The 18573-nt window shown below is 33.8% G+C and overlaps 1 protein-coding gene across 3 annotated transcripts; it reads left to right on the top strand.

The window, feature by feature from the left end:
- The first annotated feature begins 215 nt into the window (after nt 1-215).
- On the top strand, nt 216-14288 carry LOC105115132 (zinc finger CCCH domain-containing protein 41-like). 3 transcript variants are annotated; one of them, XM_011011933.1, is made up of 6 exons: nt 216-600; nt 3630-4501; nt 5466-6710; nt 7121-7465; nt 7590-8173; nt 13887-14288. In XM_011011933.1, exons 2-5 carry the CDS (start codon nt 3749-3751, stop codon nt 8142-8144), a joined length of 2898 nt encoding a protein of 965 aa, XP_011010235.1. In that variant the 5' UTR covers nt 216-600; nt 3630-3748; the 3' UTR covers nt 8145-8173; nt 13887-14288. The 3 variants fall into 3 exon arrangements, with proteins under 3 accessions (XP_011010235.1, XP_011010236.1, XP_011010234.1); XM_011011934.1 differs by lacking the exon at nt 13887-14288 and adding an exon at nt 11418-11913; XM_011011932.1 differs by lacking the exon at nt 13887-14288 and having other exon boundaries at nt 7590-8548.
- The last annotated feature ends 4285 nt before the right edge of the window (nt 14289-18573 follow it).

Genomic DNA, 18573 nt, shown 5'->3' with positions numbered 1-18573 from the left:
ATATTTTTTTATTTTTTAAAAATTATTTTTGATATTAGCATATCAAAATAATTTAAAAAAACTAAAAAAACTAAAAATATAAAATTATTTTAATTTTTTTTAAAATATTTTTAAAACATAAAAATAATCAAAATAAATCCTATTATTGAAAAATTGCAAGGAACTAATGGGAGCGAAGCACAATTACGCGTTCTCGTTTCCGTCCTCACATCATTGGCTGTATTCCTTTTAGGTACATATCAATATTGGTCTCGCTCTCTCTCCCTCTCTCTCAAAAAATCTTGTTCAATTTTCCCCTCCCCTCCCTCTCTCAGCTTCAAACCCGAAAAAAATAAAAATAAAACCTCGCTCTCACAAACTAACCAATCCCCCCATCTCCTCCCATCCCACGCACGCTGCAAAGCTCTCAGCAATCCGGCTCTCGATTGTCGCTTAATTGCGATCCTACCCCTCGCTCTGCAACCTCCTCATCTTCCGAAAATGCCCTTCCATCGTCGCGTTTGACTTCTTTTCCCGTAACACCCAACAAGATGGAATGGCTGGTTTCTATTATGTGAAAAGGCTTTTCTTTTCTTCGCCCAGTTTCTTCCAGAAGATTCCGTAAGACAATATCTTCATCGCCTTTTATTTTATTTTTCCTTGTTTGGAATTTAGTATTTATTTATTTTTCAATTGTCGTTAGCTTATTGAGTTTGCCATGCTATATCTATTTATTTGTTTCCATTAATTTTTAAGTGTAATCGTTTGCTTCTTCTTTCTTTTTGTTGATTATGTTATTTCTCTTTTAAACATTATTTATTAGGGCATCGCTCTTTTTTTTTTTTGCCGTGATAAATGTGGCAATATTGGGTATGTAAGTAGGGCTTAGTGTTAGTCCATGACCTTGATTTACTTCAGCTATTAGAGACTGGTTTTTGACTCCACTGTGTAGTTTTTCATGGAGCTGTGCGGGTTTTATGCTTCTGGTGTGAATTTATGCGGTGTGTATTCGTACATGAAGAGTTTTTGCGTGTTTAAAACCGATTTTTTCCCCCAGTAGTTCTGTAGTTTGATATGCGAGAAGTAGTTTCTGACGATCCTGTTTGTGTTCAAAATTACCCTCTACTTATCAAACACAATAGAAGATGTTGTAAACTATCAATAAAAGGTTTTTCCGAACGCTTGCCTAAGAGCCCACTGTAACAATGAAGGGGGTTCTAGCTGCAATAATCAGCAACAACAATACACTGTTGATTATAATTTTCCATCTAGTGGACATTAAAATTCCCTATTTGTTTGTTTTAGTGTGTACCCATAGGGAACTTTTAGAAAACCTAAGGACACTTTTAGAAAAACCCTTTTATCTATCTATCTATCTATCCATATATGAACACACGTCTGAATACACACACCACTTGTTCAAATAGAAGCTCAAATAATATGAAATGAGAGCATGAGAGGGATTCTTGACAAAAAGGGAGTTTTTGTTTAATGTGTGCGGGACAAAATTAGGCTGAGTTGTATTTCAATCTTGTTTCATGGAAACATGAGATTTTCTTAAAGTCGTTTCTGTGCTAGAATCTAGGAAAGCTTTAATGGGTTGAATAGTTTTTCATTGGATGATTTTATAAAGGCAACCTTTTTGTAAATATTATGTCCATCAAACGGAAAGGACTCCTGCTGGTAGACATCAGATTTGTGTTTTTTATGGTTCTATTCCAAGTTATTTGGTATTTGTACACCTCCATTTCCTGCGCTCTTTGGCAACAGAAGTTGCATTGCTTCTTCATTTCCCAAGTTTGGCCTTTTGGATTCGTAAGATATTGATGCCTTTCTGTGTTATACAATTAATTTTATTTTGGGGTGGAGAGTAGACCTAACTAGTTTAGAATTGGAATATATTAGTTGTAGACAAAAGATCATTCATGCATATTGATGTTTGAACAGACATCCATTATGAAGATTGGCATTTTTTCCTTTATGACTATTCTGTTGTTTCCTTTTATCAAAGGAGGCCCAAAGGACCCAACCATGATGTCTTTCTTTCTGCTTTAATTCTGCCTTTTGATTTTGCTTAGTTTCCTTCATCTCATTTCTGCAACTTGAGGTACCAATGCTTTGCACTAGACTTGGATACAATGCGGTAAAAGGCTCCGGTATACTACCACTGGCTTTAATTGCATTAGTTATTGACCTTATTGTAGACATGCAATTAAATCAAGAGTTGCATAATCAAAATTTTAACACTCTGAATAAGCTGTAAACTATTTACTTATGAGTTTTTGTTGCCTCCTTTACGAGACATAATTCCAAAATAATTGTAGATGCCTCTATTCAATCTCCATGTGCCTCTGTTTGTGACACACCCATTTAAGTTGAATTCTGTAATTGAAGCTGAAGGCTGACATTTAGGGTTGGATGATCACTTTTTAAGGAAGACTTATTTTTTATTTTATTTTTTTTCTTTGGTGATCACCTTCAGTTTTGTGAAGATATGTTTTCACAATTGTTTTTTATAATTAGAAGCATCGTATTCTAACTTGCTCATGTGATAGGAAGTTTATATCTATTTTCTTTCTAGATTTTTTTGATGAGAGATATATGTAATCTTTTTATTGAGGGAAATCACAAACTTGATGGAATTATTTTTATCTTATTATTTGTGATCATACTTCTTGTATTGTGGATAAGGAAAAATAAGGTAAGGGAAATCACAAACTTGATGGAATTATTTTTATCTTATTATTTGTGATCATACTTCTTGTATTGTGGATAAGGAAAAATAAGGTAAGGGAAATCACAAACTTGATGGAATTATTTTTATCTTATTATTTGTGATCATACTTCTTGTATTGTGGATAAGGAAAAATAAGGTAAGGGAAATCACAAACTTGATGGAATTATTTTTATCTTATTATTTGTGATCATACTTCTTGTATTGCGGATAAGGAAAAATAAGGTAAACTTTTCCTTGTTGAATCAAATTGTTTAGCAGTGCACCTAATTTCATAAAGTTAAGCTTCAACTTGAACGTGATTGAGTTTTTTCCATGAGCATTTTGCTTCTCTTAGAAGCTTTGAGATTCATGAATTAATTAAGGAGAATAGGAGTGATAGATTAGATTGAAAGGTAATTGGTTTGACTCATAACAAATTATTATATGTTGCTATGCACTGGAATTTTTCATGGTGATACGGTCTCAATAATTTTTCAAGGCTTGCAACAAAGGAGATTTTGGCATATTATGACTGAAAGGTGCTTAATCACTATATGAAATGAAACCCTAGCTTACATAAACCTTAAGTGGAAAAAATCAATCAGAAAATATGAAATTTGTGTTGTAAGCAGCTTCTGATGCCTTATGGACTGGCAGAATAATGTGACCCCTGGAACCCATAATATAGGAACCATAGTTTTTCCCCCTTTCACAATATGACTTGTTGAAACAGATTACTGTTAACTAATTGATTTCTGTCCAACACTTTATTGGATAAGAACCTTATGAATACAAGCTACTGCTTACCTCACGCAAACATGATGATGTGAATTTGTTCATTACAACTGCTAATCTTTGTTTCTTTCTGTAATCAATCTCTCACATCTATGTTTCTTTTTTATTCTTGTTGTTGCTTGCCTCATCCTGATTCCAGGTTGTCATTTAATTGTTGAAGAAATCTAAGCAATCAAACTGTTTTGATCACCATATCTTGCGAGAGTTTGGAAATTTTGATGCCACAAGGCATCAAGCTATTTTCCATAAGTATTGTAAATGGAGCTGAAAGTTTCAACACTAAAGACAGGTGGTCTTTCTCCTGCTGATTGCATTAGCGATCCTGAGGAGAAGGAAGTCAGTGATGAGGATGATGATGATCGCAACCATAAGCATCGTAGACGGGAGATACGTTCTCAATCTTTGGAGAGAGATTCTCTGGAACCAGTTTTCACAAGGCCATACAGGAAGCGCAACAAACCATTTGAAAATGGGCAATTTTACCAGGAAAATGACTATAACTCTGTTCCTCTTGAGAAAGGCTTTGCCACGAAGTTTGAAAGAATACGACCTGGCTTGGTGTCGTTACCTCAAATGCCTGTGGATTGGAATCAAAGAATCAGGTCAAACCAAACATTTTATGGAGATCCTGGTCTTAGCAGGGGAAGAGGAAGGGAGTCTGCTTCTTGGAGCCAACATGATTCTAGGTTCAGCCCAGTTGACATTGCTTCTCAAATGGTTCACCAGGGGCAGAGCCTCTTTACTACTGGGAGGGGTTTGGCAAATGTTTCAAATGCACAGACTGCATCCTGGAATGCATATGGTTTATTTCCAGGAATACCAAATGGTGGCCTGGATAAACTCCGTCCCATTGGTTTGCAAGGAACTCTCAGACCAGCAGTAACTTCTTCATTGAATATGGGCATTCCTCAACAAAGGTGTAGAGACTTTGAGGAGCGTGGATTTTGTCTAAGAGGGGACATGTGTCCAATGGAGCATGGTGTCAATCGTATTGTTGTTGAAGATGTTCAGGTATGTGTTTTGAATATGCATATTATTACATAACAGATCATGGATATCCATTGCTTATCTGACATTACATCTAGGTTCTGATTGTATGTTGCAATCATTTTGTGTTTTTTCTTTATGTAACTGTCATGTGTGTTTGCAGCTGTTGAAATATAGTATCAATGAAATTATATCTTTTACCTTGATTTCCAAGATCTACAAGATGCTGATTGAAGAGTTTAATGTGGCTTGTCATGTATTTGTTTTCTTTACCTTGACTCTTTTCTTTCTAAGATGCACTGGATGATTGGTTGTGGAAAAATCTGAATGTATGATTTCTGCTGGATACCTTATCCCGATTGCTTTATTAAGGTGTTGTGTTGTGTTTTTGTTACAATTTGTTTTGCCCATCCGTGACTGATTATAAGTTCATGTTGAGACACTCTTGTGCCTTCTCTTGTGGCAAATTTATCTTTCATTTCCGAGCACGATACCTACCAATTATTTTTGTTTGGTTCTAGTTACTTTTAGCTGTCTAACTTAGAGAAGCCTCTGGATGTGAGTGCAGAGCTACTTTTTTATGCCACCAATGTCCTTGTGCGCACATGAATCAATTTTGTTGTAGCCTTTAAATGAGCTGAAACAATAGAGTTGGCATTAATTTTTATGTACTTCATTGCCAGCCAGTAATTGTACTACCTTTGCTAGATGATCAAAGTCTTCAGTGAACTGGTCTGCGGAGGATTCATATTTCAGTGGTTTCTTTTTTCTTTTTTAATTACCGAACTATTCTGATTAAAGATGGTTTACTCAAGTACATATTGGGGGAAAAAAAGCTTAACTTATCCTGTTAGAATTGCATGCTGGGATTCCTTATGGGACTTGATTTTGCATTACAGCTGCTATTTGATGCAACCTTGTTTTTACTGTCATGATTATTGGGAATATCTTTAATTTACCGCAAGCAATTTATTTTCACCTCTTGCAGAGCCTTTCACAGTTTAATCTCCCTGTTTCGCTTCCACGTGCCCAACTAGTTGGAACAACTGCTAGACTGGGCGCTCTACCAACTGTTGGTGCCCCTTCAGCCATATTGATAAATAGCAAAGGAATGCATAGCAAATGTAACAAGCCTGGAATAGTCAATGTCGGATTGGGCTTCAATGGTGCACATACTGGTTCTGCTAGTGTGAGTGGAGGAGACTTGTATGATCCAGATCAACCCCTGTGGAATGACAGTGTTCCTGAAACTTCAAGTGCACTCATAGCACCACATTCACCTAAAATTGATGAAATTGAATCCATGACAAGTATTGATTCTTTTGATCACAATCATGTCAGTTTACGTGGTGGTGCTGATAATGAATGCCCAATTAGAAGCACTGGGATTGCTGTGCATTCACAGAGTTTGAATTCTTCTGTTTGGGGTAAAGTCAGGGCTTCAAACAATAGATTATATGTGAAAGAGAAAACCGATTTGACTGTAAGTACGTTAAATAATATGGAGAGTGAGTCCAAGGAAAATCAGGGTGCAATAACCAATGTTCGTGGTACTTCCCGTCAAGGAAAACAAATTAATTTTGAGGATTCTAGTGCGAAAACCATAGATTCACCTGCGAAGACACAAAGCGACATCCTGCGCCACACACCAAAACCATCTCAAAAGGCACTGCGTACACTATTTGTCAATGGCATTCCACAGAAAAGCAACAAAAGAGAGGCTCTACTTTCTCATTTTCAAAAATTTGGAGAGGTTATTGACATTTATATTCCATTGAACACTGAGCGAGCATTTGTTCAATTCTCAAAAAGGGAAGAGGCAGAAGCTGCTCTAAGGGCACCTGATGCTGTAATGGGCAACCGTTTTATCAGGCTGTGGTGGGCTAATCGTGATAGCATTCCTGATGGTGGTGCTGGCAGTAGCAATAGTGTATCTGTCACACCCCGGGGTGTGACTTCCATTTCATCTGCACCCCATCTGCCTGTTGGTAACAGTGGAAAAGATAATCTTCAGTTGTCTGTTTCAAAGGCTACTGCTGTTCCTCCCTCTGTTGCTTCTGTCCCTGCCATAGATCACTCTAAGGTCATCACGACAAATGTTCCAAAGGTTCCACCTCCTATGCAGAAGCTAGAGAGTTTAGAACAATTGAAGGAAGAGCTGCGCAAGAAGCAGGAGCTGCTGGATCAGAAGCGGAATGACTTTCGGCGTCAGTTGGACAAGCTTGAGAAACAAGTAATGCCTAGTGTCTTTACTTCTGAATATTATTTACCAAGCATATATGAGTTTAGGTCTATGTTATTTTGATGTGAGATGCATAATAATTAGGCTTTTACTTTTGGAGCCAAAATTGTATAATGGTACCAAATCTCACTTATTAATCTGGATATTAATCTTAGATCATATACTCTGGATATGAATCTTGAGCCTGTGAGCCTGTCCTTGTTTGGTGTCATTATTTATGTAACAATAGCAGGTGGAAAGGAAGAGAAAGAATGATGTAGAAAAGGCATGCCTTCTTCACAACTAGGCAGAAACATGATAATGTAGATTTCTTTTCGGTGCACGCATGCACACAAAACAATATAACATATCAAATTACCAGCGTGCTTCTGTCTCTTGTTCTCAAATTTTGGTCTCTGCAGGCTACAGGAGTCAAGGGTGAGGTAACAGCAGAGCCTGCTTCGAAGAGACACAAAACCGGAATAACAGTATCTGATATTGTCAAAGCTGCTACTCCGAGGTCTGCTGATCCAGATTCCGCGTCCCCACATGCAGAAATGGTGGATAAGAACAAAACAGTGGAGAATGTTGTGTCATCTAGTAGCAAAACATGTGTAATGATGGCTCTGCAGGATTCTGCATGCTCAAAACAATCAATTCATCCTTTAGCACCTGTTGGGCCTCCTTTTCTGATGAATAAATACAAGTTGGACAACCGACCTACAACATTCAAAATTATTTCACCTTTACCAGTTGGTTTGGCAAATGTAAACCCCCCCTCCCCCCTTTGTGTTTGTTATCTCATTCATGTGATGATAAAATTGTTAAGGTTCCATTTACCCTGCTATTCTGAGTGATAACAGGTAAACTGATGTCTTTTTTTTCTTGCAGGTTGCTACTTTAAAGGAATACTTCTCATCATATGGTGATCTTTCTGCTGTGGAACTAGAAGATGAGCCTAGTGATTATGATGGTGTTGGATCTGAGACACTGAAAAATTGTTCAGCTTGTGTGACTTTCACAACGCGCCGATCAGCTGAGAGGGCTTTCCTAAATGGTAAATGTTGGCGAGGCAAGAATTTGAAGTTTGTGTGGCTGACATCTAGCACTTCTAGCAATGAGCCGGGAAGTGGGCAAAATCCCTCTGCTCACAATTGTCTTGTAGATACTGATCAGTCTGTTGAAAAACTAGCTTGTTCAGATTCCCAGGAAGCTTCTGCATCAGGAAAGGGAGGACCTGAAAATTCAGAGATAAATAATGGTACTGGCCCCATAGAGTTGCATGAAGTTCTCCAGTGCCATTCAGCCTCAATATTAGGTGAGGCAGAGTCACTGAAATGTGAGCCTAGTCCAACATCAGTATCTCATGAGAAAGAGTCGACAAAAAAGGACCCCAGTCAAACTACAAGGTCAGAGAAAGAGACCCCCGAAGGCATTGTCTGGTGATGCGTTGATTGACAGACATGTACAGTGAGGTAAAATGTTAAATCTTTTGAATCCTAATTTTCAGTAGTCCCTCATTAGTTATGTTCGACATTCAATTTTTCAATAATGTTATTTCATGCATGGCGTGTGTAAAAAAAAAAAAAAAGAATTAAGAAAAAAGGAATTTTGTGATTTTTTATCCCTCTTTGGATAGTTGTTGACTAATGGTCAGCTGGAAAATTAGGATGTCTTTAGGCTTAGATTGCTAAGGGATTAAAATTAAAAATTATGTTGGAATTAATTAAATGGTTAATCACTTGAGCGTTCAATTGGAATTACGGGATCTGTTGATCTGGGGAATCTTATATGATTGTTTCTGTGATCCAGGATGGCTTGGATTCTATTTAGATAATTACTTGATTCTTGACTAGTGTTATGCCCTGAGTTATTATTTTTTTAATCTTACAAAAAAATATAAAGACATTAGGAAGTCAAAAATCTGTTGCATATTGAACAAAATGTTTAAGGAATATTGAGACAATGACATTAGGAATATTGAATTGATATGGATTAACCATGGTTAATTTATGAAACCCTTGATTCAAGACTAAAAAAAGTGACTTGAGTAAATCTAGATTGGTGTTTTGTGCTACGTGCGGGTTAGACACAAGAAAATTCTAACATAAAAAATAGATGCTTAAGTGATGGTAGTGTTTTTATACAAGTATGAAAAATCTGAGTTCTGAGTCATTGACTTGATTGAATCCAATAAGTTCGGTTAATTTAATAATATGATATAAAAGAGGCAATGGCAATAAGTGAATAACAATAATAAAAATTGTCAATAATTAACTGAAAAAATGAGCTACCAACATTCAATTAATTAAGTTAAATCTCCAATTAAATTAAATGCTAAAGGATGAAAATGAAAAGATATGAACTTAAAAATAAGAAAAAAGAAGAAGTTAAATCCAAGCGAATCTTCTAACCTAGATTAGTCTTTAAAATTTACAACCTGTGAAATTCTATATCTAGACTTAATCAAGAAGCTCAATATCTAACTAATTTAATATTGGAAGATGAAATTGAAAAACAACTATCAAATTAAAAAATAACAATCAAAAGAATAAGGATAAAATCTTATATAAAAAATGGAGGATGAAATTGTAAATAAAATAAAATTTAAAAATCATCTAAAAAAACAAATTGCAATAAAAAAATAGAGACCAAATCAGATCAGACAAATAAGAAAAATCAAATGAGAATGAAATTGAAAAAAAAATTCAATCATGTAAATTAATTAAAATAAAGAATCACAATTAAAATAATATGGATTAAATTTGAAGAAAAAAACAAATTAAAGGATTGTTGTGAAAAATTAAAGGTCAGGTGTGAAAATTGAGGAGGGTAGAAACAAGAAGGGGAAAAAAAGAAAAGAAAAGCCAACAAGCACTAAATCGAAAGGAATTAAGCTATACTCGTCATCTAGGGATGGAGTGTAATTTCAGTGATTTTGATGATCACAAGCCATAAGAGTTTTAGCAATAAATCTATATGATGTGCTAGTAAAATTATCTAATGAAGAACAATTGGGTCTTCTAAGAGTTTTGGCAATAAATCTATATGATGTGCTAGTAAAATTATCTAATGAAGAACAATTGGGTCTTCTAAGAGTTTTGGCAATAAATCTATATGATGTGCTAGTAAAATTATCTAATGAAGAACAATTGGGTCTTCTAAGAGTTTTGGCAATAAATCTATATGATGTGCTAGTAAAATTATCTAATGAAGAACAATTGGGCCTTCAGTGAAAAACTCCTGCAAAGCCCAAGAGGCTCATTCTCAACTCGAGTCCAAAAGTAGAACCCTTGCAGTCTAAGCCCAGTCAAAGAAAATCAACCCAAGCCCAATGAAGGCATACTACCAAGCTAGACAGATACAGGTTTGAAAACTAGAGCAAAGAACATAATAACATAAAAAGGAGAAAAAGGAAAGAATAGGATATGATCTATCATATATGGAAAGGAAATATTGTGCGAAGAAAAAGATTATACATGTTGACGTATATAAAATCAAAACTAACTTAAAAGGAAGGTCTCGGGTTAACACTAGTGATGAGAAAGACCAGAAGCCTATCCAAAAATTGTGAAGGTTTGATTTGCTAGCTAAATTGAAGGACTTGAGGTCATCAAGGCAAGAATCATGGAGGATAAGAAACAACTAGAAACTAGTGTATATAATGCACTAGTGTATATAATGCACACTGGGTGCTTGTAAAATGCACTGAACAAGAAAAAACAAATAGAGACATAGAAAGAGAGCTGTTGAATAGTTGTCTTTAAAAAGAAATGGGCATAAAAGAAGTTGATCTTACATGATTACAAGGAAAAAAGTTTGTAAGATTACAAATAGAAATCAAGCAAGCAATAAAAATCTTAGGGCCATACCTAAGGACTGGACTATCTGCGGTATTGTGGGGAACTAGTATAAAATTCATGTGTGCATTTTCTACTCTTGCTTTTCTTATTAATTGATGCATATATTGCTCTTGTTATTGATTTCTGAAGTTAAGAAATTAATCCTTCCAATATCACGTTGAAGTAATCTGTTAAATTAGGATTATTATGAATCAAGAATTTGAGATAATTTTTATTGTCAATCAATTCACCCCCTTCTTGGTTGCTTTCTTACTCAAAGCCTTGGTGCTCCTATTATTTGGTTTAACGATCTTGAGTTTGATCCATGACATCTGTAGGCGCTAGACTTTTGAAAGGACAATTCACAAACAAACCACCCCTTTTTTAAATGGAATGAACTACAACTATTGTAAGGCTTGGATGAGAATTTTCATTTAATAAATTGATTATAAGCTGTGGAAAGTGGTTGCAAATGGTTCATATGTTCACGTCAAGATAGTGGAAAGTAAAACTATGATTAAAGCTGAAGATGATTGAGATGATAAGGATCTCAAAAGAGTACAATTGAATGCTAAAGCTATTAATTTATTTTATAATGCTTTAAGTGTCAATGGGTATAATAGAATTATTGCATGTGAAACTGCCAAACAAATTTGGGATAAATTGGAAATAACACATGAAGGATCCATACAAGTAAAAGAATCGAAGATAGATAGACTTATGCATCAATTTGAAACTTTCAAAATGCAAGAACATGAAAGCATTGTAGACATGATGACATGCTTTACACATCACGAATTCATTAAAGTAACCAGGAAAAAACAGTTCTAACATTAACCTAGTGAGAAAAGCACTTATATGTCTGCCAAAATCATAGGAACCAAAGTTGACTGCCACTGTTGAAGCTAAGGATTGACAAATTACTTGGGTCCTTAACCGCCCATGAAATGATACTTCAAGGTGATGATGAAGAAACAAGGAAGAATAAAGGAGTTGCACTCAAGAGCAGTTATAAGTTAAATTCTGAGAGTGAAATTAGCAGTGAAGATGAAGACATGGCTTTGCTAATGAAACAATTTAAAAATTTTATAAAAAAAAAAGAAGTCCGGTAAGAAAACACTTGGTAATGATTTTAATCAAAATTGTATATTATTTTTTAATTGCAATAAACGAGGACATTATGATTCTAAGTGTGTTAAGTGCTAGAAAAGGACAAACATCAAATTCGAAGAAATTTTTCAAGAAGGCAAGAAAGAAAGTCGTGATGGATAAAACATGAAATGATGATGAGTTAGACAAATAGGAAGAGATTTTTGGAGAATATGGAAACAAATGTCTAATGGCTAAGGATGACTATGAAGAAGAGGATGAGGTATATGCTGATTTACAAAAGAAATTTAAGAAATATATCATGCGTAATAAACAGATTACTTCTATGGATTAGGAACTAAAACTCTGGAAAATGAAAAATGAAAATTTTGTTGAGAAAAATAGTGATTTAATATTTGAAAATGATTCCATCCTAATTGAAAATGATACTTTAAGAGAGAAACTTTCAGTATTACATAATGAAGAGGAGAAGTGGGCATTGGATTTAAAACAAATATCTAAATATGTTGTTTCTGAAAATGAATTTCAAAAACTTCAAAAGGAGAACATTGATTTACAATCCAAAATAAAGGATCTTGAAAAAACTCCTTTCAAATTCATTGAGGGAAGAAACAATTTTGAAAAACCACTTGGATGTCAAAAACAAAGCCTTGACAAAAGTTGTCTGGGGTGTGACTCATATAAGCAATCTCAAACTAAACCTATTTTCATTAAAAGTATGAGCATAGACATACAAAAAGTTACCTGCCATTTTTACAACCAACAAGGACACTACATGGTAATTGTCCTATTAAAAAAACCATAGCTATCAGAATAGTTTGATTCGACTAGTCAAAGTTACATGGGTGGTAAAAGGAAGTATACCTATTGTTATGTTTATGCCTAACCAAGCTGGACCTAAAAGAATTTGGGTATCAAAATCAAGTAAGTAAATTTGTGAAATTGCACTATTGTATAAAGCATGAAAAGAAGACATATACCTAGTACCTAGATAGTGGTTGTTCCAGACATATGACCGGGGATAAAAACAAGTTTATCTCACTTGAAACAAAATCTGTTTCAGTAACCTTTGGTGACATCAACAAAGGAAAAGTAATTGATATAAGTAAAATTAGCAAAGGAAAATCATCTTCAATTGAAACATATACTATTAATCCAAGGTCTAAAATATAATCTGCTAAGCATTAGTAAGTTATGTGACAAAGGGTACAAAGTAATTTTTAATCTTCACACCATGTTATGTAGTGTATAAAAGATAACAATGTCTAACTTATTGGTTACAGACATGAAAATGCATATGTAATTGATCTTGATGATGTTGATTCATTTTCTGAAACATGTTTGTCTGCATTTTGCAATAACGCTTTTCAATGGCATAAGAGGTTAGGACATTCAAGCATGAATGTTATATTGAAAATAAGTAAACTAAATCTAGTTAAAGGTATTCTAGAATTGTCTTTTGTTAACAATAAAATATATGATGCTTGTGTACATGGAAAACAAACTAAAGTATATTTCGTAAGTAAGAATGCAATGTCCACATTTAGACCTTTTTAAATTGCTGCATCATGATCTGTTTGGACCCGCACACACTGCTAGTTTAAGAGGAAAAAGGTATGCATTAGTAGTAGTACATGATTATTTAAGGTTTTTATGGACTTTATTCTTGGCACATAAAAACTATGCATGTGATTTATCATATTTTCAAATAAAATTCAAAATGAAAAACATGTCTGTTGTGAGCATCAGATCAGATAATGGAGGAGAGTTTGAAAATAATGAATATGCATCTTTCGATGATTAACAAGGCATATGTCACTGCTTTACTGCCCCTAAAAAAACCCCTCAGTAGAATGAAGTTGTGGAAAGGAAAATAGGAGTTTACAGTAAATGGTCAGAACTCTCTTATTTTTGGGTAAAAGCTGTAAATACATCCTCTTATGTCCTAAACAGTCTATAATAGGTATATCAAGAAAACTCCACATGAGCTCTAGAAAGGGGAAAAAACTACTGTAGCATATTTTCATGTCTTTGGCTGCAAAAGACCTATATGCTAATCAATGATAAGGATAACTTAAGCAAATTTGAATCTAAGTCAGATGAATGAATACAAGATATTCTCCTATAGTTAAGGCATAAAAGATATACAATAAGAGGATTAGTTGTAGAAGAGTCAATACATGTAATCTTTGATGAATCTCATATTTTATCCATAAAAAAATGGATAATGATTTAGGTAATTTGCTTGAAGATGAACCACTGGAAACCAATAAAGAAGTTGAAACTACAAACTTCACCAAACTTGAAAGCAGCCTCACCAGTCTTAAGCTTCCAAAGGAATGGAACTTCTCCAAGAATCATCCCGAGCAACAAATTATCAGTGATTTTGAACAGGGGACTCAAACAAAAGTTGTGATTAGGAATGAAGTAAATAATATGACCCTTCTTTCTCAAACACAGCCCAACAAGTTGAAAAAGCTCTTATTGATGAAAACTAGATAGAAGCCATGCAAGAACTATTGTAATTTGAAGAAAATAGGGTTTGGACTCTTGTACCTAGACTTGAAAATAAATTTATTATAGGCATTGAATGGATTTTTCAAAACAAATATGATGAAAATGGTATCATAATTAGACATGAAGTTATATTAGTAGCTCAAAGTTACCGATAAGAGGAGGGAATAAATTTTGATGATTCTATTGCACTGGTAGCTAGGTTAGAATCAATTAGAATGGTATGTGCTTTTGCAACATGAAAAAACATAAAGTAATTTCAAATGGATCTTAAATTAATATTTTTGAATGGTTTTCTAAATGAAGAAGTGTTTGTTGAACAACCCCTAGGGTTTGGAAAATTTGATTTTAAAAGCCATGTTTACAGGTTATCTAAAGCCTTGAATGGTTTAAAAGAGGCTTCTAGAGCTTGGTATGAAAGGCTAGGAGGTTTTCTAAAAGAAGAACTTGCACTATTTTCATAATTTTCTAAAGCCTGGTATGATCAAGATTTCATATTGGTACAAATCTATGCTGATGGCATAATTTTTGGGGCCTCAAATGAAATTTTTTGAAGAAACTTTGCCAACAGTATGTCAAAGGAGTTTGGAATGAGCTTTATAGGAGAACTAAACTATTTTCTTGGTCTAATCATAAAACAAACTAAAGATGGCATATTTATTCATCAAACCAAGTATACTCCAAATCTATTGAAATGATATGGCTTTGAGAACTTAAGATGCCAACACACACTTATGTCAAGTTTCATAAAGCCAAATCAAGATGAAAAAGGTGAGGTTGTTGATATAAAATTATATAAAGGTATGATTAGGTCTTTGTTGTATTTAACATAAGCAAGCCTAATGTAATGTACAGTGTGTGCGTGCATGTTTTCAATCTAATCCTAAAGAAAGTCATATAGTTGTTGAAAAGATTTTCAAATACTTAAATGTTACTACTAAACTTTGTCTATGGTATCCAAAATCTGTTAGTTTTGAATCGATAGGATAAATAGGCTCAGGCTTTCCTAGAAGTTCAATAAGTAGGAAAAGGACATCTGGAGCATATAAATTTCCAGGACAATCCCTTGGAGTAGAAAAAAACAACACTCCATAGCCCTATCAACGATAAAAGTAGAATATCTGGCTACTGACAAGATAATATAAGAGAATTTTTGAAATGTTTTTCTATCTTTTTTTTCACTAAGACAGTTATGATATATATATATATATATATATATATATATATATATATATATATCTATCAAGAATGATCAAGTTTCTTAATTCTAGGAACTAATAAATATAATCAGATCCTTTAATCCTAGGTCGAAATAATAATTCTAGGGTCTAATAAACACTCAAAACTTTTGTAAAGGCATCAACTATTTGAAGATCAGTATTAAGATGAGGAAGAGTGATAACACCTCGAGTAAAGACCTTCTTAATGTAATGACAATCTACCTTTATATGCTTTGTGCGCTCATGATATATTGGATTCACAGCTATTTAAATAGCACTAGTATTATCACTATAAAGTGGAGTAAGATCAGTTTGAGGGAACCTATGTTCAGAAATAAGACCATATAACTACACAATTTCAGAACAAGTTGCAGATATGGCTTTATAGTTAGTGTCTAAAAGATTTAGAGATGATCCTAGTTTTTACACTTCTAAGAAATTAAGGCATCTTTAAGAAAAATGCACCAACCTGTGATAAACTTCCTAGTATTCGGGTGGGCAAGTTCAGAAATAAGACCATGTAACCATTTAATTTTAGAACAAGTTGCAGACATGGCTCTCTACTTAGCCTCTACAGAAGATTTAGAGACAGTCTTGCTTTTTACACTTCAAAGAAATCAAGGCATCTCTAAGAAAAATGCACCAGCTTTTGATAAACTTCCTAGTATTCGGGCAGCTAGCCCAATCCGCATCATTATATGAAGTTAAATTAAGAGTAGATTGTGTAGGAAAAAACAACCCACGAGTAGTTGACCCAATTAAGTATCTAATAATACAATGAACTGTAACAAGATGAAGATGTCAAGGTGCCTATATAATTTGCTAACTATATAAACAACATAGGAGATATCAGGCTTTATAATTGTGAGGTAGATAAGATTACCAACAAATTGCCTATATAAAAAAGGATTAGGCAAAAGCTCGCCTTCATCTTTTCAGTATTTCACTTTCACTTCTATTGGCATATCAACAGTAGTAGCATCCTTTAAACCAACTAGCTCAACGAGATCCTAGATATATTTATGTTGATTTAAGAACAAACCATGATTTTTAGAGTGAACTTCTAGCCTTAAAAAATATGTGAGATGTCCAAGATATTTTATTGGAAATGTTCTATGCAACATATGTTAAAGCTTAGTGATCAGTCCATTGTCATTATCAGTGATAATATCATCAACATGACTAAGAGAAATACCATACCAGTGGTTTTCTTGTAAAAAAAGAGTGGATGAATCATATTGACTTTGTGTGAAGGAGAAGGTGAAAAGATTTTTGCAAACCAGTGGTTTTCTTGTAAAAAAAGAGTGGATGAATCATATTGACTTTGTGTGAAGGAGAAGGTGAAAAGATTTTTGCAAACCAGTGGTTTTCTTGTAAAAAAAGAGTGGATGAATCATATTGACTTTGTGTGAAGGAGAAGGTGAAAAGATTGTTGCAAAACTTCTTAAACCAGGCTTTGGGTGCTTGTTTCAACTTATACAAAGAACATCTTAGCTCGAAAACTTCATCAAAAGCTAGTGTGGACATAATAGGTGGGAGTTTTATGTAAATGTTTTCCTTAAGATCTCCATGCAATAAGACATTTTGTAAATTCATATGATGTAAAGGTCAAGCTTTAGAGGCTGCAATAATGATAATTGTTCTCACCGTGGTCATCTTAACAACTATTGCAAATGTTTTTTCATAGTCGAAGCCATATTTTTGTTTATTGCTAAGAGCAACCAATCAAGTTTTATATCTGTCTAAAGAGCCATCATACATGAGTTTCATAGTATAGACCCATTTACTACCAATGAGCTTAACATGTAGAGGACAATAAATAATATCCCAAGTTTGATTTGCCTCAAGTGCTTGAAGTTTTGCCTCCATTGTTTGTTGCCAACATTCATGTTCTTTAACTTGTTTATAATAAGTGGGAATGGAAATAAAAGACAGTAGTAGGCATAGCCACAAGAGTTGAAAAACCATACCTTTCAAGAGGTTTGTGAGGTCTAGAGCTTTTACGAAGAAGAGGTGGATCATAAAAAATGGGTAGAATAGGATCTGATGTTGTAGAAAGATATGGAGGAGCCTTAGTTAGACCTGCTGAAGGATTAGAAGCAAAAGGAATGTCTATAAAAAACATAAACAAGTTGAAATCTTTGTACAGGTGTTGGTGACTTTAGAAAATATGGTAAAATAAATAGAGATGGAAGTGCTGAAGTCTGTTGTGTGCGAAAGAAGGGCTGATTTTCAAAAAAATGACATTCTTAGAGACATGAGTTCGATGTGCATGTGGATCATAACAAAGAGATACGTTTTGGGTTCTAGCATATCTTAAGAAAGCACACTTGATAGATTGGGCATTAAGTTATTTTTCTCATGTGCAAGAAGGTGAATAAAACAAACACATCTAAAAATATGAAGATTGAAATAATTTGGTGCATGTCCAAACAAATAGAAGTAGGGAGAATCGTTGTTCAAGTTGGGGAGATGGTAATTGATTAATAAAAAAAAAACCAGTAAACAAAGCCAATTAGAAGGAACACATGACTCAATTAAAAGAGTTTGAACAATATCAAGATGTCAATTCTTTCTTTTAGCCACACTGTTTTGTTACGGGGTGAAAGGATAAGAATGTTGTGATATGATCCCATGACTTTGAAGAAAAAATTGAAATTCATTTGACATATATTCACCACCCGAATCAAATTGTAGAATTTTAATTTTGACAGAAAATTATGTTTCCACTAAGACAAGAAGGGCTTTAAACACATAGATGATCTCATTTTTAGAAATATATTTAAGTAATACGATTAAAAGATTGATGTCTTATCCCAAGTATAGGAGTGTCGAAGTAATAAATAACCTAACAAGATCGGGGTCGAACCACATAGAGGTAAATTATGTAAAATTATAAACAACAAATAAAAGAGAGTTGAAAAGTATTTTTGAGATGTGATATTGATGTGAATATTAATCAAAGATAGAAGCAATTGTCAATGTTACAGGATTCACTAATAGTATTAGAAATAAATGTTGTATAAACTCTTTTTATTAATCAATTGGAAACCATATACAAAAATGTTCCAATCGGATGATTTATCCTTAATAGTTAATTATAAATTTTTAATATGATTATATTATTTATCTTATTTTAGTAACACAATACTTTTAAATATTATCAAAAATTCATGATGTTAACTTATG

This window comes from Populus euphratica, unplaced genomic scaffold, assembly GCF_000495115.2.
Source record: "Populus euphratica unplaced genomic scaffold, PopEup_1.0 scaffold644.1, whole genome shotgun sequence".
NCBI classification, from domain to species: domain Eukaryota; kingdom Viridiplantae; phylum Streptophyta; class Magnoliopsida; order Malpighiales; family Salicaceae; genus Populus; species Populus euphratica.
The sequence above is the reverse complement of the archived record's forward strand: the minus strand, read 5'-3'. Positions and strand labels throughout refer to the sequence as shown.